General features: G+C 36.1%; 1 protein-coding gene across 1 annotated transcript; it reads left to right on the top strand.

Moving 5' to 3' along the window:
* The first annotated feature begins 761 nt into the window (after window positions 1-761).
* LOC105041690 (golgin candidate 4-like) lies at window positions 762-20582 on the top strand. The gene is given in 17 exon segments (XM_010918686.4): window positions 762-1206; window positions 3037-3135; window positions 3996-4035; window positions 4038-4123; window positions 5251-5448; window positions 5664-5799; window positions 5900-5964; window positions 9208-9378; window positions 9574-9687; window positions 10047-10166; window positions 11479-11775; window positions 11935-12000; window positions 14790-14992; window positions 18005-18059; window positions 18162-18347; window positions 20074-20391; window positions 20393-20582. Coding segments are annotated over 17 exon segments (2406 nt in total). The 5' UTR covers window positions 762-987; the 3' UTR covers window positions 20426-20582.
* Window positions 20583-21383: the final 801 nt, after the last annotated feature.

Genomic DNA, 21383 nt, shown 5'->3' with positions numbered 1-21383 from the left:
AACAATATAATATATCTTATACACTTTATAAAGATATTTTTGATAAAAATTTTTAAAATAAAATATAATAAGATTATAAATTTTTATTGTTATATCATATCTAAATCTACAATTATGTCTATTTTATGCAAATATACAAGTTATTCATCTAATATCAGGTAGATATTTTTTTAAAAGTATATTATTATATATTAGAGAAATATGGATGATTACGATATGTTTATTTTGTAGATAAAATAATTTTGATCTATCATTTGATAAAAAATAATTTTATCTATATAAATTAATAAATTAAATAAATTTATTATTTTAGTTGTATATGTTAATTTTTTTCTATTAGAATAAGAAAGAATTAACAAATCAAAAGAGAAGTATTTATGTTAAGAGTTTTTTTTATACGTATATCTTTTTAAATATTTAAATTTATATGAATATTTTTATAAAATTATTATTTGCATATGTATATTTTATAATTTTTTAATATATTTATTTATAAAGATATTTTAGTTATTTTAATTTTAAATTATTAATTTTTAAGTGATATTGATATATATATATATATATATATATATTAATTTTAAAATAATATTTATGTAAATTTGGATGCTCATTAGGTATATATATATATATAAGGGGATTCACTTTCATCGCTCTAATTAAATCTTCCGCTTCCGTAAACCCTTCTCATGCGAGCCGGCGCACCCGCTCCTCGACAGGAACCACCGTTCTCTTGTTTCCTGCACGAAGTCATCAACCCCCGAGATCCAAATATTATTCCAAGAAAACAACGAGACAAATAAACGCTTCTCCCCCTGAAATTACTGCCCCATCAAAAAACCATCGCACCACCGCCCTTCCTCTTCTCCAGATCTACCGACCTCTCAAATCCCTTTTTTCGTTCTTCATCGGGATCGCATTCTTGCCCAAGATTTCGTCTTCTTGATCGCGGACTGGAAGGGGGCTGTGGGATCTGAGAGGAATCGGAGGATGCGGAATTCGGTCTCGACGTACAGGGAGAGCCTCTCTCGGATCGCCAGCGAGGTGCTGGAGGACGACGAAGAGCTCGAGATCCCCCAGACTCGAGGGGCAGTGGGGGAGGATTCACCGGCTTCCGGACGCCGGTTTTCTCGCCGGCGATCTTCGAGGTTTACGCCCACAACCGGTTCTCCAGTCGCCAACGGGACCGATTTGGGGTCCCAGGACGAGGTATGATGACAGATTTTCGAGTTTTTTTTTTTTTTAATGAGAATTATTTGGCTGTTAGGTTGATTTAGATTTCAGATTGGGTGAATACTTGCTGGTCGTGGAATTATGGATCTTTGGGACCAATTTAGGGCAAAAGGGGTAGCCAATCTATTGCTGATTTCAGCGCGACAAATCTTGCCTTGATAGTTTAGAGCTGGCGTTATCTGTTCTCTAGTTGAGCGTCAGGATCTTGACTTTGGCTTCAAAACTTGGCAAATAAACCTGCTTTGCTGCGGAGGTTGGGAATTAGTCGTCATATCTTTCACAAGACCAGATAGTTATTGAAAATTGATCTGAATCTATACAAGTGCATACGAATCTTTCAATCAGTTTTCAACTTAGTATCAGCAGGAGGAGCCAGATGGTATTATTGTGTCATTTTTTTTTTCTTTTTTTTAGAGAAGTCCTTGATTCTTATGTCATTTTGTTCAATGGGTAAAAAAATCTAGGATTCTTAGATGATCTCTCAGAGTACAAAAAGATGGTGGGCTTCAATTTGATAAAACATTGATAATATAAGTTCTTCCTTGCAATATAGTTTGGAATATGACATTGGTGATACTTGGGAGAAAGATCTCATCATGCCTTGGGAACTGTCTGTTTGTTTTTTTGGTAAGCGGGATTTGCAACTGAAAACGGAGTTTTCAGAGTTATACTTCTCAGTTATTCTTTGGAGCCCAAGGCTGGCAAGAAGGAGATAGGTTTTCAGTAGAATTTCTATGTAGTTCATTGGTGTGCTCCCTACTTCAAAGTTCAAAGTTTGGGTGATCAACTTTAATAACTGGTTTCTTGCTTCATGGGTGCAAGATAGGATGTTTGAATAGCACAATATTTGTGTAGAAGAGGCTAGTTTGCATGTGCACACATATTTGTGTACCAAAACCGACAGTTAGACATGGATGTTGGTACCACACTTACGTACTAGTTTGGAAAACTAAATTCTTGAATATTAGAAAAATAAATTCTTAAATATTAGAAAGATTTGATACTTACATGTTTTGCACCCTTGTTATAAGCACTTCACCTGATGTAGCAAAGTTATGTTCTGGTATAATGTAGAATTAGCAATTATGCCTTTGTTTAGTTTCCATGGTAAAAATGGCATCTCTTGATATGGTACTTTCTTGTTCAGCTGTAACTGAGGCTAGCATTTCCTACTTGTAAATTAGTCTGAAGTAGGAATGTTCTTCATGTCAAGAATTTTCCTTCCCACATGCTCAAGTGCAAACTTGGAATTTCAGCAAAAAAATGAGAAGGTTGATGTCATGATACTTGCACTCATATAGATATCACAGATGTTGAGAATAATCATCAACAAGTAATAGCTTCAGATTCTCGACTAGCTAGGATTTTCTGATCAGTGGGATTCATTGACTTATATGCTGGTCATATGGCCAATTCTCTCCTATAACAGACTAATGACAAATCTTTATCCCTCTGTCCTTATATTTTGATGGCTGGTTACAACTAATGAATCAGGTTGGCTGGGTGCCTGCGTTGATGTTTACATGATGTGCGCAGTGAGCTACTTAGCAAGTCATGTTCTGTTTCTGACTGTGCTTTATATTAATGATACTCCATTGTACCATGTGAAACTTGGGTTGGTTTTTCCAAGGGATTAATGATATTCCCTAGAATCTCTGTCTCATTTACTGTAGGATTTGGTTCATTGGATCATGCTTGCTTTTATTTTTTTCTTACGTGCATATTAATTTCATATTTAGCAAGAGATTGCCTACATGTAATGATGAATGACATGTGGTAGTGATAAAACTATTCCTTTTGTCATAGATAGCAAAATACAAAGCAGATATCCAGAAGCTTCAAGCATCTGAAGCTGAAATTAAGGCACTTTCATTTAATTATGCTGCAATGTTGAAGGAGAAAGAGGTATGATAATTGCACATTGTGCTTCTTTTCCTTCGTGACTACAAGTAAACTCCCTGCTCATATCTGCTGTCTGTTTTAGGTTCTTTTGTCTTTTGTATCTCGATTTGCATAATTTGGTGCACACTCTTCATCTCTTTTTTTGTGGGTCGTGTATTTTTGTCCTTTTTTCAACTTTAGGGGAATAGAAAATTTCCATTTTTTTTTAAAATTTTTTTATGCATGACTTGGTGGCATATGATAGCTTTGTTGGTTTCCTATTATTTGGTACACAGTTTTTTATTTCAAGGGCTTCAGGAAAATTGATTTTTCAATTCCTTATATGTTTTGGATATGTACATGTCTATATGGTTATTATATACATACATACATAATACATACATATATATTAAATAAATAAATAAATATAATATATATATTGTATCACTTTGTAGCATATAATTTCTTTGATGGTTCCTTAATGGTTAATTTTTATTATATGGGCTACAGAAAAATGATTTTTTAAAATGCTTGATGTCTATAGGAATTATTCATTCTACACCGGTTATTATAATTTTCTCAAGAGGTCCTTCCTGATAAATCTTTTAGGTTGGTTGGATCGAGTTCAAATGATGTTCCTTCTTTATTATGTTAGATCTTTCTATCACCTCCCTTATGTCAAGCATACCTTTTTTTCACTTGTGGATGTACTATTTTTTAACAGACAATTATTTCCAAAATTTTCACTTTGCCCATCATTCTTTTTGATTGGAGTTCTTTTATATAGTCAAAAAAACATAGTGATGTCTATAGCTTGACAAAATAAATGTCAGTTCTGGCTTTAGGCACATGTTACGTCGTATTTATCTTGCCATATTTGACAGGAGCAACTTTCTAAACTATGCGAGGAAAATGGTTCATTAAGGAGAATTTGGAGGCAAAAAATTTTCTTGGACATACATCAAAAGATGAGAGCCTTAAAATATTATCAAATAGCTCTGATGCGTTCAAGGTAATCTTTCCATGAATTATGTTTTATAGAACCTGATTATTCAATTTGCTAGGTTTAGAAGTATAAAATGATAGGCTGGAAAGTGTTTAACTGGCCAGATTACTAATTAGGACTTACTAAGAATGTTTTTGTGTGCCTTTTCTCTTTACTATGCAGTAGTATGTAGACTGTGCATTGTGTGGAACCTGTTACAGTTATAGATGCCTTATGCTTTGATTATTTAACCTTGTCGTTGTTCCTTATCAAGTAAGCAGGTCAATCAAATCATCTTCTTCAACCTTCTGTTAATTTTCATGATTTCTGGAGCTGTAGACATACTTAATTATGATCCTTTGTTCAGTTGAGTACAAGGATTCCTTTGCTTCTCACATTATGATAGGTTTTAGCTTGTGAACATTTCGAAAAAATACATATCAATCTCCATTCTCCATAAATAGTCTTCTCTAGGAGTGGTCAAAAGAGAGAGAGAGAGAGAGAATAAAAACCTTGATGACTTGTTTCAATGAAGGCTACTGTCCTTTATTCAGGAAAAAGTAGTAAAAAGAATTCATAGAGCGAATTCCATTAGTTGAGATAAATTTGCTTGTTCTTTTCATTGTCATGATCTTATTTGCATATAATATAATATTATATGGTTGGTGCGAAAGTCTTGCAAGTGAATGTTTGTGCACATTCAAGTTAGTGTATGTGTGCATTACACTAATGTTTGAAATGCACCGTTATAACATGCATAACTTGTAAACTTGCCTGTCTAGACACCCTGTCAGGAAAAACCTTTCCACTGCAACTCTTCTGCTCTCTCTCTCTCTCTCTTTCTCTCTCTCTCCAATTTCCTTTTGGCAAGTTGTGCTTCTTTACTGTTTTTGTTTTATTTGTTGACCTGCAGCCGTTACTTAGACACTTACAGTCATCATATTCACATTGTTATGGAATCATTATTTTCCTGCTTTCACATCTTCTATTATTTTCACTATATGATTGTTCAATTGTTATATGGAGATGCACACAATTGCCGCTGCTATGCTAATGGTCCAGCTTTTTGTTTTTAGTATCTTTATAGAAAATTTTATCCTATCGTCACCTTCATTTAGGCCATTGATTGCTCATTCAGCTTGAGATCTTTGCAGAGCACCGCTGACCAATCACCCATTAGACGACAGCGACATACAGCTCAAGAAAATTCTAATTATTCAGGAAACCATGCACCACAAGGTAATGCTTCTACGCAGGATGGATACAGCAACGGGGATATGCAACTAAATCAATTTCATGCTGTGCAACGAAAGAGAGAACTCAAAATTGTGAATTCACAGGGCAATGGGAAGGTAGTTACACCAATATTTCTTTCTTGACTCTCACTCCAATGGATGTATAGAAACAATTTGTGACAATAAACTTGGTACAATTGGTTGATAATTATTTGACTTTTATGATAAGATAATATCTGTTCAATATTCTCTTGACACATGCACACATAATGTACTACAATTGTTTATATACAATGAATTTACATGATTGTATTAAATTGATCATTTTGTAGGAGTACCCAGATTTGCTTGAGGAAAACAGATCACTGGCAGCAGCACAGGCCAGACTTGAGTCTGAAATTAGACAACTAAAGGCACAACTTGATAATGAATGTGAGAATGCAACAATCATGAAGCAGAAGTTACATGGTATCATCTTGTGATTATGTGTTTGCTCCGTTGTATTCATAAAATAGTTTGTGGGCAAAATTTCTTCATTATTTAATCTCATTTCTGATACTTGATTTAGAGGAGCATCAGCTGAATCACTCTTCTTTGAGGGAACTCCATGATTTGAAGATGGACAAGGAGAAGGTAAGTTATACTCTGAACTTCCAGTAAGAATTTCACGCATTATATGTATTTTCTTTTTATTCTTTGACGGCATCTTGGTTTTAGTCTATTCATCATAACTTAAAGGTTGTTCACAATTCATTATGTCCTCTGTGTTCACTGCTCAGACTCAACATGCTTCTAACCTAATTGGTTGACAAGGATTTCTGATACATGTCAATGACAACTTTATTATTTCTCTGGCAACTTAATGCCGAGTTTCTTGGTCTCCTTTGTGTGAAAGTGCCATTAAAATCAACTTTGATTGCTCTGTGGTAACTTAGCTTTGACTATGATTAACTACCTTGTCATTGAGATGGAAAAAAAATTGTGTTCCAAGGTTCCTAGAATGTTTAAGGGTTAGTGATCAACATGAAGCCACACTTGAACTTCATCAGCACATGCTTTAGAAGAATTTCAAAGTGGAGAGGTTAATCATTGAGGTTCAGAAGTGGACTGCTTTAGCATCGTATGTTGGCTTAAGGGACAAGTCCTGAAGCTTGAGGAAGCTTAATATATATTTTAATGGTCGAGGACATTACAAATTGTAGTTTTACAAAGTGCGAACTCTCTTATAGGTTGGCTAGCATGCTTTTTTTTTTCTTCCTTTTTTGGTGAGGAACACTTTCCCCTTCTCGGACCAATTAATTTTTTGGATCCTTTTCCCTTTCTATTTGAACCATGTGCTTTCACCGTCCTAAGCTGAAGTAAGAAAAGTGGATTTTTTTTTTCAAGTTCCAATATATATTTTTCAAGGTTATTTCTGTAGTAAAATTGTAGTTCTACAAAGTGTGAACTCTCTTATAGGTTGGCTAGCATGCATATTAATTTTTTTTTTTTTTAGGTGAGGAACACTTTCCCCTTCTTGGACAAATTAATTTTTTTGGATCCTTTTCCCTTTTTATTTGAACTATGTGCTTTCACCATCCTAAGTTGAAGTAAGCAAAGTGGATGTTTTTTTTTCAAGTTCCAATATATATTTTTCAAGGTTATTTTTGTATTAAAAATTGTAGTTCTACAAAGTGTGAACTCTCTTATAGGTTGGCTAGCATGCATATTATTATTATTATTATTATTATTATTATTATTATTTTTGGTGAAGAACAATTTCCCCTTCTTGAACAAATTAATTTTTTGGGATCCTTTTCCCTTTTTATTTGAACCATGTGCTTTCACCATCCTAAGTTGAAGTAAGAAAAGTGGATGTTTTTTTTTCAAGTTCCAATATATATTTTTCTAGGTTATTTCTGTAATAAAAATTGTAGTTCTACAAAGTGTGAACTCTCTTATAGGTTGACTAGCATGCATATTATTATTATTATTATTATTTAATTTTTGTGTGGTGAGGAACACTTTCCCCTTCTTGGACAAATTAATTTTTTTGGATCCTTTTCCCTTTTATTTGAACCATGTGCTTTCACCATCCTAAATTGAAGTAAGAAAAGGGATGTGTTTTTTCAAGTTCCAATATATATTTTTCAAGGTTATTTCTGTATCAAAAATAAGAATGACAAATTTATGGAGCTTCTTCCTCTTGATGCTATGCACCCCTTTGCCCCCTGAACTTGTTTAGTTATGGGATTGTCTTACACGTGCTTCATTTCCATTTTGCCGTCCTTTCTCATTTCTTTTCTTTGCTTCCTGGTTCTCTTTGTTGCTTGATTTCCAGATCTTGGAAGCACTATATGATAGTAAGTGAGAAACATGTCATATAAAATGCACATGAGGAAGTGTGGTGGATTTATTTTAGAGAAGTGAGAACACAAACATAGAGAGGAAACCATTAACACAGCGTCCAGGAAACATCTAATGATGTGGGGAAATATGTTTCCTTGTAACAATGCCTTGTTGTTATCTACTTCCTTTGCCAATAAAGAGATGTGTTCCTGGTGTTGGACCCAAGCACAAATCCTGACCTTAAAAGCAAGGCATATTTCATCTATAGGATCCATTCTATGGCAACATAGTTTTGAGATTTTTAATACTGTTTCTCAACCTGCTGTCAACCTCTTGTGAGTTGATTTCAGATTCTTAGCAAAGCAACTTTTGGGCAAGAGAGGCACTCGCCTTAAAACATAAGAGTCCTGCTTAAAGAAAGTAGACTAGTTTTTTGTCGCAATTGAGGGAAAACTGAATGGTGATGTCAGGTTTCCTAATGATTGTATCAAGTCTAGACTATATAACTGGAAAAGGTGATACAATTTTGTGGGCAGGTGCCACACAGTTTACCTGCTTGCAGATACTGCCTTAGAATTTTGCTGTTTAATTTGAGTTTTCTTCTGTCATCTGTTCATCTAATATACCTTGTGTGCTTTGTTGCATCTTAATTCCTTTTTAATCTAATGATGGCTGAACTCTTATGCTTCTGAAACTTTTTTCTTCAGATCGTTTCAATTTCTTTTCTTAATAGTATCAATTTTTTTATAACTTTAGCTTTGTTAACTTCCTAATGAATGTTTATACAATTACAAAAACCAAGCATTATTTGGTGTTGCATCAGATTGTGCAGCTGGTGCTTTTACGTTATATTGTTGCATGCATATGTTGCATTATCAATTAGCTTCATCTATCTTAAATGCAGTAACTTTTGGCATGCGCAATGCATGTGAAGGACAATCTGTTAAATGCAGCATCCTCTTTATTGATGCTTCTTTCTTGTCTCTCACTCTCTCACAGATTAAAAGTTCTGGAAGATATTAAGACCAAAATTCACTAATTTTTGGCATGTGCAGTGCATGTGAAATACAATCTGTTAAATGCAGCATCCTCTTTATTGATGCTTTTTTCTTGTACCTCACTCTCTATTACATTTTTGAGGGACATTGGCTGAACGTGGATGCATCAATGAAGAAAGGTTCTTATTAATCAATGCTTTTGAGCACATTTAGAATAAAGACAATGAGTGGTTGGATGATTCATCCCTATGTGCAAACTTCTTTAATGCATGACATGTGTATTATAACCATTCCTTAACAGTGATGAGCAGATACCATTATAAAAGAATTGCCTCCTGTATTTTGTGTTATTCTGATTATTTGTGTTTGTGTACATCTTACGCTTTTATGGGTGCCAGATCTAGCACATGCACCCAATTTTAAGGTTTTTTTCGTCTTCTGGAGTGTATTCTCCTCCTCCTCCTCCTCCTCCCCCCCCCTTCTCTCTCTCTCTCTCTCTGTCTGTCCCCCCCCTCCCTATGAAATGAATGTTCTTGAATTTAATTGGCAGACCTCAATTGTGATGAAAGAGTTGCAAGAGGAATTGAATGAGAAGATATCAGAACTAAGCCGACTGCAAGCAGAGTTAAGCAGAAGGGACATCAGAGAAGAGTCAAATGAATCTCTAGAGAGTTTGAAAAATGCAATCAGGACTTTAGAGAAGGAAAACACAAAATTGAAGGTTGATACAGATAAACTTCTTTACTGAAACATGCTTCAGGTCATATGGTTGTGCTTTTATAGTCTTTATTTACTAGTGCTCTGGATCAGTTTTTCATTTTTCAAATGACCTAACTGATTGCAATGATCAGAATATCTTTTATTGAATGCATGAATACTTTCCAATTTATTCATTCTTACTGATATCTTTTTGCAGGTAGAGAAGAATGAACTTGAAGCAAATCTGCAATTTTGCATGAAGAGTGCATCTGAAAAGAATGATGCTGATGATCTGGACTCTCAGAATCGGAAGTCAAGTAACTCACATGAGGTAGTCCTTATCTCTCCTTGGTAGTTTTATGGTTTAACGAGTGAGCACTAGTTCATGCATGGTTTCAGACCATTTCACATGTTAGAAAATCTCTGTAAAACCATCATTCTTGTCCCAACTTTCTGCAGCTAATGTAAAGGCATGTCAACAATGTGGTGGTGTTGACCATATCAATTCTTCTTTGTCATTTATTGCTACCTGGGATCATATCACTGTGTGGCTACTCTCACAATCTTCTGTCATGTTATCACTTATCAGGAAACAGGAGAATATTGCATATCACAAAGTAGAAGTCTGATATTTTGTTTTTATCATAGTGATTATTCAAGACTAATCTGTGTTTACTTGTAATGTCGAAGGTGACAGAAGAGATGGCTCTGTCAATAAGGAAGTTGGAGGGAACATTAAAAGACACCTGCAAAGAACGAGACAAGGCATTGCAAGAATTGGCCCGACTCAAACAGCACTTACTAGAGAAGGTAATAATTTCCAATTTCTTTATAAGCATTGAACTCTTCTAATTATAAGTCTACATCCATAGCAGACTATCTGGTCACTTATGACTGTTAAGGCCATTGTCAAAAACTCTCAAACAGTTTGCATCACAATGTTCTTTCAATTATTTTGTCGTATCTTTGTACAAATATTTGAAAATATGTATTGGGAATTTGGTAATTCCTATTTCTCAATCAACTATACATGGGCATTTTGAATAAAGGGGCAATATGGTTTTGTCAGTGAATATGAATCTATTGAGATCTCTAGCAAGATTTTACGTCCCAATGGGACAAGGGGCATCTCGGCCATCCCGTCCCTTTTTCTGTGAGAAAATAGGATTGGGATGGGTTTGAGACTTTGAAAGCCATCCACACGGGGACAGAAGAAGAAAGAGATAGAGGAAAAAGGAAAGATGAAGAAAAAAAAAAATAAAAAGAAGAAAGAAAAAAAATGGGGAAAAAATAAAGGAAGAAGAAAAGAAAGAAAAAGGAAAGAAAAGAAAGGAAGATAGAGGAAAAGAAAGAAAAGAAGGAAGAAAGAAAAAAAAAGAAAAAAAGAAAGGAAAAAGAAGGGGAGAAAGATAGAGGATATCTATTATCATGCATGACCAGGACTGCAGTTGGGATAAGATGGGACAATGGGGCATTCTATTCTATGGAGAAATCGGGACACCTTCATCCCATAGGATTTAAGATCTTGATTTCTAGAATAATTCAGATAAATATTCCCTTAAAAAGTATGCATATTAACTTATCTAAAGTTTAACCTTTTTTTTTTGTTAAAAATATATTCTGCATTATCGAATCTGGACGTCATTATTATCAAATACATGTTCAAACTCAGAGAATCTGGATCATAATGGTTTATTCTGACTCAGATATTGTAGTCTTGATTTTGACCGCATCATCAAATTATTTTTCTTTGTCCATCACACGTTAGAAAGAAATGTTAAGACGTGTAATAGTCATTCTGTTAGCTGAATTCTTCTGAGTCATTTTGTCGTATATGTTAGATGAATTGCTCTTTTAATAAATGAGAAAGGATTTATAACACCAAGTGTCCAAGGTTTCTCCAGGTGGCTTTCTTTGTAATCTACAATTTTGATGGGTCTTGGCATTTGTTAGTTTAATACTGCCTAAGGTGGTGCCTTATGGAATTTGGTTGGACACTTGAGTGAGGCCCCCTCCACCACTCCTTCCACCCCTGCCCCCCTAAAGAGAGAGAGGGAGGGAGGGTGGAAGAACTTTCTGCAGTTAAATTTAAGAAAACTCATTGTTATATGGTATTTCCTAGGAACTTGAAGATTCAGATAAGATGGACGAGGACAGCAAAATCATCGAGGAGCTTCGTGCAAATTGTGAATATCAAAGAGCTCACATATTGCAGTTGGAGAAGGCTTTAAAGCAGGAAATATCGAAGAAAGAGGAAATCAAAATGATCAAAAGTGATGAACTTCACAAGTCAAATGAAATAATTAATGATCTGAAGCAAAAGCTTTCAAATTGTATGAGCACAGTTGAATCAAAAGATCTGGAGCTGCTGAATCTTCAGACGGCCCTTGGCCAATACTATGCTGAGAGTGAAGCAAAGGTAAGTGTTACATATTTCTATCTCATGCTTCTCACAGGTTTCAGGTTTTGTTTTTTACACATGTTGAACATTGTAATGTAATTTCTGTCAATAAAAAACCAATCAATTAGAAGAACGTAGTTTATTGATGTTTGGTTTTGTCTGCATGCCCATCAATAGGAACGATTAGGAAGAGATTTGGCTATGGCAAGAGAAGAATCAACTAAACTTTCTGAATCTTTAAAGGTAGCCCTCCTTCCATATGTCCAGACAACTCATTGGTTCATTTCTAAACTCATATTTATTTGTCTCTTTACAAAAGAAGGGACAATCTGTTCTTATAGATCCATATGTATTTCATTCCGCAGACAAGTTTTGATTAAATTTTCAATTATAACCTGTAATTAAGTGTGTCAATATGTTTTGAATCTCTACATGTACCATGATAACCAAAGTTGCAGATGGAAGGCATATCAGAGTTTATATATATATATATATATATATATATATATATCATTTTCTATTTAAACCTTATATGAAGCGTTTCTTTTTCCTTTTCTTTTGTAAGATTTATATGGTACAGCTCAAACTTTGGTTCAAACCTTTCCTGAGGTAAGTTCTCAAGAACTGTTATTATAACCATTTTTATATAAGTTAGTGTGACGTCTAGGTAAACTGCTTCTCTGAGATTCAAAGCTGTGATACAGATTTAAAATACGAGATCTTATATTGATGCCATCCTGTTATCTTGACATATGTGTAAATATGGACCTTAAGAATGTGCTATGTCCACTGACTTTGGTTGGCTACTTGATTCCTACTTAGCTAATGACTCATCAAATGATAAGAAACAATAACACAAAATTTGGAAAGCACCTCCAATTTTCTTTTCATTACTTATTTCCAAGATTTCATTTGTTTACCAAATGGAGCTTCAAAGCCTGCATCTTCTTTGCATGACTCATACAAATATTGACCTTGTTGAGCCCTTCTCATGTAAGTGATACATAAGCATCTATTTCACGAAATGATGTTTCAAGGTACCTGATACAGATAGAACATGTCAGTAATGATATTACTTGTGCATCTTTCATTTTTAGCTTTTTGTATCTCTGTTGGAGGTGGTGACCCTAGACCATCATAGCCATTAATGTAAGTGTTTCATGACTACATGAACATGGTGGTAGGTTCAATTGATTTTGAAAATCTACATATAATGTGTGAACAAACACTTCTAGTTATATATGTATGTGATACCAACCATATCCATTTACAAGTATGCAATCCAATAATATCAGATTTTGTTAATTTGTTTAAGGCATGATGAGAAAATAATGCTGAAGTAATTTTTATTCATTCCTTATATGGGTCTGTCTCTTCTCGGGACCCTTTATCTTAGGTTGTGTATGGTAGCTGGCAATCTATCCAGATTGCTGGTAATTTAATGTGGTAATCTGGATTACTGTATTTGGTATTCTTTTTGGTGGTAATTCAAATTACCTTGACAATCCAGATTGCCTCCTATGAGGCAATCTGGATTGCTTTGGGGAGGGGTGGCTATCCAAATTATCATTTTTTTGGTAATGTTGTAATAAAAATTTTGAACAAAATTATCTCTCAAAAAGATCACACAAAATTCATTGCCCAACCCTTCCCCCTCACCCCCCTCCGTGTGCGCCCCCGGCCTGGAGCTCCTACGTCTCCTTTTGTCTGCTCGTGGCTCCTCCGCCTTTGTCCCCCACTACTCTGTCGTGGCTCTTCCACTCCCGTCTCCACCACCCCCATGGCTCCATACGTGCCCCCCTACCTCCTAGTGCTCATGATTCCCCACACTCTTTGGCCTGCCACTTCTCCGTGCCACCACCACACCTACATCACTCCTGTTACTTCTCACCAGAGAAAAAGAAGAGCACCAAGGCAAAATTATTGGGGATATTCTAAGAATTTAATTTCATATTACCAGTAATCTAATTGTCATACCAAACAGATCAATCATGGTGGCAATCCATTACCTTCCAAAATTAATCAACATTACTGACAATTTAATGGTGGCAATCTATCCTGAAGGCAATCCACATTACCTTCCAAAATTGTCTGGCAATGCACCAAACGCAACCTTAGGGTTGACTAGAGCCAGCGGTGCTTCTTAGGGCCCCAAAGTATTCTTGTTATAAGTAGGGCTTTAACTGTTGATTAACTCACCAAGAGTGATATCTGTATTGATAGATGTTGCAGGTGTTCCAAAGTGACTGAGACCATGGGCACTTGCTAGCTGACAGCTTCCTGGAATTTTCTTGCTTATTTTGCTGGCATCTACAATATTTGCATTTTTATGGTTGGGGGAGACTGTTACTTGGCTCCTGGCCTAGGTCCTCAAAAATCAAAAATTCAAATGGTGATGACATATAACCACTCATGGATAGGAGCCTTGGCCTAAATGGTTTTTGCTGGATCATTGACTTTGAATTATCACTTTCTCAAAGGAGGTTCCACGAGATGACTATTTTGTTCTTTCTTTTTTCTTCCCATTTTCTTCTTCCCCTAGCAACTTTTTGAGGTTACTTCATGTTAGATTTGGAGAACAGTAGAGACTGGACTGTCACTTTGCTGTTACATCAGCAGCGTATCTCTGTGTAATCCAGTTTGGTCATAAGAGCTGACTCATGTCTATCCTGGAGCCAGCTTTATGATGATGGGGCATTTCATTGTTACTTGAAAATATAATCCATTGTATGACAGCTTAGTTTGTGTATGTTTCAAAGTCATCCATGAATATGCAATCCTTGTGTTCTACCTTTTTAATATGAGCACCCAATATGTAAAGTTTAGCTTGTTCTTAAGTAGCATGAGCAATGGTGTCCGGTCTTTCAGCCCTTGATTAGACAAAACTTTGATACTTGTTAATTTTATATTGCAGACTGTCATCTTCAAAAGCTTCATGTTATTGACCTTGTCAAAATTTTTTAAATGATCTTCTTGTTATTTATTCACGAAGATTATCATTGTGATATGATTTTTTTTTTCCCATCTCCTAGGTTGCTCACCAAGGGTTGGAAATGTCAAATAGAGAAAAGGAAGAGATAGCTGCTAAACTTGCGCAAGCTGAGAGGATGTTATCAGAGTCCAAGCACTCCATACAGAAGCTTGAGGAGGATAATTCAAAATTACGCCGGGTGCTTGAGCAGAGTATGACAAGACTAAATAGGATGTCACTGGATTCAGATAATTATGTTGACAGGTTACGTCTTTGGCCTTGTTTTCAAGTCATTTGCATAAAGTCATTTTTTGTGAATGTCTCTGCATTATGTTAGTTGAAATGAGTGGTCTTTGTTCGATGGCTCTAGCTTCACAGTTTTATTCGCTTACAAATTTATGTGCAATTCTGATTCTTAATCCCCAGTTCGACTGAAAATTGATTGATCCATCATGTTCTAGTGGAGGGGTGTGCATACAGGAGCTTGCATGTTGGTCTTTAGGATAGAAGAGATATCACGTTTGATATAAAGTGGGCAAGGGGTTTGTAAGTGTATGAAAGAGAGCTTGCACAATGCCAAAAAAATAAGGGCATACAAGGAAATAACATGATTGGGAAGGTAACTGGTTTTTTTCACACTATTGTAGGCACAAGTGTCTGGAACAAGCATTACCATTCACCATCCTGTCCTAGATGAATGTGGAGATCCTTATTGTCAAATGGGATAAATTGCAAATATCAATGCATAGGTTTGGTGTGGAGGACATGCAACCTTCATGGCTTGGGCTCTATTCTAATGAAGAATGAGGTTTGCAATTGATCCTCTATGGTATGGTGAATGATTCTTGTGGTGGTGGTTAGTCAAGATCAGGATTGAGGTCTTTTGGTTATTCTTCTATTAGTAAATTAGTAGGTTGTCTTCCAAGTTGAAATATTGAAATAATGGTACATCTCTCCCTCTCTCTATGTCTGCTCTTGTGGAGTAGAAGTCGTCTCTAAGCTGACAAATATGGGTTGATGACTTGTTTTAGTTTGTGTACACTATCCCAATTATGAGTATTTATCATGGGAAGAATATGTTACCTATCTTGATCGTGCTTCTTTTTCTATCATGAAAGGAATCTCAACTGCACGATTTGCAGTCCAAAGCCTATCATGTAAAGATGGGATCAGTGATTGTCCTGTAGTTGGATTACCCTAATCCTTAGAAGCTGATGCATTGTTGAAGACACATTTCAAATGTCCTCTTCCTTTCATATGTAATAAAATAAGCAATAAAGCCACCTTATTTTAATCTGGAAGTTTGAATTATCTTGTATCTGCAATATGGAATTAAGGATTTAGTCTGCCTTCAAATGTATTGGTAATAATGTTTCTTACGGTGTTTTATTTGCCCTATAGCTCTAAGTCCATCTGGGATGGGATGGCAATTCCATTGCTGGGTGATAGTATGCTTTTCAACTGCATTTGTACAACATTTGCCCACCTTACTAGTAAGTAAAATATCTCATGTTTAAAAACTTTTTCTTCACCTCTCTTGCCAATCTTCCTGCCAAATTATTAATAGACCTTCACACATGAATAAGCAAGACTCTTTTTAGCAGCATGTTCTGTTTAATATTGTGAGCTCTGTTTAAAGGTCTTTTAAATTAATCCAAACACTAGTATCAAGAAAAGCACCTTCCCACCACCCTATGGAGTAAAAATTTCCCAAATCTTCTGCTTCAAATTTATTAGAAATTTATACGTGGAGCTGGTTATTCCAACAATCTTTGGATGATCATGTAAATTTCAATTTAGGGCCTATTTGGATGGTTGGGCCCAAAATCCTATAGGATTCGTGGCCCAAGCATAAAAAATAATGACTATAAGCAGGTCGGGCCATTTGTTTACAAGTATCCAGAACTACTTTTTGAATGGGTTGAGGTCTTTTTTTTCTCCCTATGGGATCCAGACCAGCTCACTCAAAAATGATCCTAGATACTTATAAATATAAGGCCTAGCCTACTTATAATCCAATATTTTTTATGGTTGGGCCACGAATCCCATAGGATTTTAGGCCCAACCATCCAAACAGGCCCTTAGTTGTCATTCCATAATGGGTTCAGAGGTGCACCCTATCATCATGATTTTTTTTATTTAATCTGGTCAATCACTGTTGCACCTTTGGCAGTAATTAAACAAACCTCCTCTGGCGTTTTTAAGTAGATCAAATGAGCTGAATGGATGCATCCTCTGCATGCTTTAATGGCTGATGAGGTAAGGGATTTATGGTCAGTCACATTTACTGGGATAGTAAACAGGTGATAGACTGAATGTCTGGAAGGAGTCAATAATTTGGCATGTGTCCTCTGAGAGAATTCGATGATGAAATTACACTTTGTACCAAAAAGAGAATGATCCTAAAAGAGAATGATCCTATGAGAACATCCAAATCCTTGAACATCCCATTTCCATAATAGTCATTTTTATGCTTTCCCAGTGATATTCTTTGGGGCAAGCATGCTTTGAAAATCTTTTTTCCCTTCTAAATGTGCCAAAATGATCATTAATTTATAGTCTGTCTTTATTATCTGTGCACAGGTATCTTTTCTTTGTTGCAATAATAGTACAGTTATTTCCAGGTGTTTGCATTTGGAAGTTCAATTCTGCATCCCTTGCTGCCCTCCTTTCATTCATCTTTGACATTTAGAAGTTTGATCCATGCTTCTTGTTAATTAGATTTCTTCCAACCCAGCCACATTATTGTCTGATTTATTTGGATATATGTGTGTTTGTTGTGTGTGTGTGTGTGTGTGTATACGTATATACTCTAAAATTGCTAGGATCAACATTATTGTAAATTAATGATCTCCATCATTGCAATTGTTACTCTGGATCAGCCAACATATCTTTATAAATGCAGTGCTGAATCTTTTCTCATGTTTGTATAAGTGTAGAATGTTTCTTTGTTTAAGACTTCATCAACCGTCATTCTGTTCTATATTTATTTTCTTGCCTCGATGGGCATAATTTTTCTGAATTAAATGGGATTAATATTCTTGTAATTCCATAGTTTTCATCATTGCAATTGCCATCTGCTAATAAGCTAATATATCTGGACAAATGTGGTGCTGGATCTTCTATCATGTTCAAATTTTAGATTGACCCTAGGATATATTTCCTTGTTTTAGAATTTTTTTCGACCGTCTTTGTAGTATATTTATTTTCTTATCTTCTTTTGGGCAAATTGAGCAACAAAACTCAAAAAATGGTGGTTGTTGATGTTGCTGGCAGGCGTATTGTGATCAAATTATTAGTGACATATTTTCAAAGGAATCACAGCAAGGAGGTAATTACTTTTCCTATTGAGCAGATAATTTATACAAGTTGGATCTGCACACCCTTCTACAGATGGCTGTGGACTAATATGTGATATTTAGAGATTTGCCAGGTTCTGGATCTTATGGTTCGCATGCTAGGCTTTTCTGAGGAAGAGAAGCGAAGAATAGGTTTTGCTCAACATTCTGCAGGTAAAGGTGTTGTTCGAGGTGTCCTGGGTCTACCAGGACGCCTTGTTGGAGGCATCTTGGGAGGAAGCTCACCTGAAACATCTTCTCATGTATCTTCAGAAAACCAGGTGAGTCTTGTGTCCTTTTTCCGCCCATACCTTTGAAACTCTTCTTTTTCATGATTCCCATTCTGATAAAGGCCTGTTTGGGAAAGCCCTGCTGGATCCAGCAGGATTCACTGGTGAGAGAATGCCAGGGGGAGGGATGGAGCCAGAGCAGGAGATCGAAGTTTGCAGGGCCTGATCTGTGTGCCCACAAGGATCGGACCATGACCCCCCCACCCTCCCTATGCTATCCTTCTCCTACTTCATACCTTCCTCTTCACACTGTGTGCTCTCTCCTTGTTCATCCCACTGGATCTGGGAGGAAAGAAGCCCTTAACAGAAGGGATTCATTAGATTATATTGAAGGCTATTGGTAGTTTCAGATTCCATAAATTGACTTTTGCATGCCATGACATTCGATCAAGTGGATTAACAACTTCAGTTGTGTGAAGAACATCTAAGCTGTTTAGTAGAAGTGAAATAGAACCCCTACTAAAATCAATCATGGTACGCTCAAGATAGTCAAAGGCGAAAGGCGTCCTTAAGGTACTTGGGGGGTCTGGCGCCTTTAGGCGAGAGATGCTAGAAAAGCGCTCGCCTAAGTGAAGGCACTGAAACTGGAGAAAAAAGTAGAAAATATAATATATAAATATATAACAACTAGAGATAACTATTGTAACATGAATTACCATATAATTTACAATTTAAGCATAAAAATATATAAAATAGTAAAATGCTCAACTAGCTCAAGATAAAGTATATGATAACAAGCCATAGGCAGCTATAAATTTATAAATGAAATAGAAAACATAACAAGCCCTAAAGTCCATCAATGGAGTCTCATCAATAAAATAGAAAATATAAATAGTCCTAAAGTGGAATCATATAAATAAAATAAAAAAGATAAACAGTCCTAAAGCCTAGAGTTCATCAATGGAATCATCAGATTAGTTCCACTTCATAGTTGTTATCACTTTCATCTTCTCCTCCTTTATTGGATTTATATCCTTCAACATCTTCTGTCTCATCTGAATCAGCCTCTATTTCTTCAATATTAGGAGCTAAATTTGATCATATTTTTGATTTTACTCTTGAGTTAGCTTTTTGGGTTTGACTTCTAGTTTTTTTACTTGCTTCTCCAACACCTGCTGCCCTTGCTACAGCCCCCCATGTCAATTCTTTATCCTCATCACCAAAGACTATATCATCTTCAGCCATTCAAAAAAAAATCGTAAAATTTATTGAGGCGTCAAAGACAAACATCTCGCCTCACTGAGAAAGACCCTAAAAGGCACCAAAGGCATGCGCTTGAGCGAAAGGGCATTGCCTGAAACATCAAGGGGCGATGACCTCTTTTGGTTCCTCGTTTGAGCGCTTGAGGCGTGCCTTTTTGACGCCTTTGACATCACTAGGTACGCTCCAGCATGAAAAATTGTTGTTGGATCAATGTATCATCAGGTTGTTTAGATTTTGGCTGTATTTGCACTTTTGGTCCATTGTTTTTTTGTCTGTTAAAAAAAAAATGGAAGACTTATCCATCATGTGTAAGCATGTTGGCACATCTATGAGTCATAAGTACTTGTTAATATGCAGATATTGTGGTTACTGAGATCCAAGGTCTGCTATTCCTTGGAAAACAGCAGACCAACTATGGTCTTTCGCAATCTTCCAAAGATGGATGAGCCATGTTGCTTGAGCTGCTTGATCTTTTAAATTTCCTTAAGTTTCTCATCGTTGTCTTGTTTGACAGTCATTTGCAGATATGTGGGTTGATTTTCTTCTCAAAGAATCTGAAGAAAGAGAGAGGAGGGAAACTTCAGAAGCAGCTGGAGTATCCTCCAGTGCACAGGAGAGAGGCGCAAGCTCTACAAGGACGCAATCCCCCCCTGAGCAAGGAACGAAGTTGCCAAGTACTAGTGGTGCTTCCAGTTTTCCAACTGTACAGATATCTAGACATCTGTCCAAACAAAATCAAGTCTCTGAACCTTTAGATGCCGAATTTGCAACAGTTCCTCTTACATCCTCCGTCCATCCATCTGAAAGGAGTTCATTTTCAAGGTTGCCCCAAAGATACTGATATTAGAAATGTGCAGTGGAGATAAGGATGACACAGTTATTTAAAATTTGTTGAGGTAAATATTCCATTTGTTCATATGAATGCAGTGTATTCTAATTTTGATTGCATTCTTTTAATATGTAAAAGAGTGGAGTGTACGTTTGTCATTCCACTAGTTATGATCAGTAAGTACTGTTCCCTGAGTGACCTAGCTGTCCATACTCTCTCTCTCTCTCTCTCTCTCTCTCTCTCTCTTACACACACACATGCGCTCTCTCTCTCTCTCTCACACACACACACACGCACGCACACGCACGTACATACATGCGCGTGCGCGCACAAATGGACATTTATATTTTAGCCAAATCTAAGTCAGTCAATTTAAACGTTGCTGTTGGATGCACTTGTAATGCAAGGTTGACAGACATAAAATGTTCTTAACAACAGAAAAAAAAGGTATGATATCTGATAAATTTCAGAACGGATCTTTTCCAGAGAAAAATAAGACTTTTGCCCTGTTTCCATTCGTATAGAAATAAATATTTTTTTCCCTTACAAAACCCCCGTTTCTATCTCCAAAGGGAGAAAAAGCTCTCTTTTCTTTATTAGTATGTATTGATTCATGGGTGTCATTCGAGAGGTTACCAAATCACTGGCTCGGGATCAGATGTCGTGCCAACCGATTGATGGTATGGGTTGGTATGTCTTGTATTCGGCCTCTACTGATATGAAAGTGATATGAAAGTAGAAGCAAGGGAGAGGGAGAATTACAGTGGAAGAGAAAAAGAGGAGAGGGGTGGGGGAGGAAAAATAAAGGAGGTTGGTGGAGATGTCGGTGGTGACTATCGAAGGGCTATGAAGGCTCTCGAAGGATTATCGATGAGTAGAGAAAGAAACAAAGAGAGAAGAAGGGAGAGAAAAAAAAAAAAAAAGGAAAAGATGGTGGAGAGGTCATTGAAGGGCCACTAAAGCCTCTCGATGGTAAAAATATCTTTTATGATTTT

The sequence above is a fragment of the Elaeis guineensis genome, chromosome 2, assembly GCF_000442705.2.
Source record: "Elaeis guineensis isolate ETL-2024a chromosome 2, EG11, whole genome shotgun sequence".
NCBI classification, from domain to species: domain Eukaryota; kingdom Viridiplantae; phylum Streptophyta; class Magnoliopsida; order Arecales; family Arecaceae; genus Elaeis; species Elaeis guineensis.
This window is presented reverse-complemented; position numbering and strand designations above follow the sequence as displayed.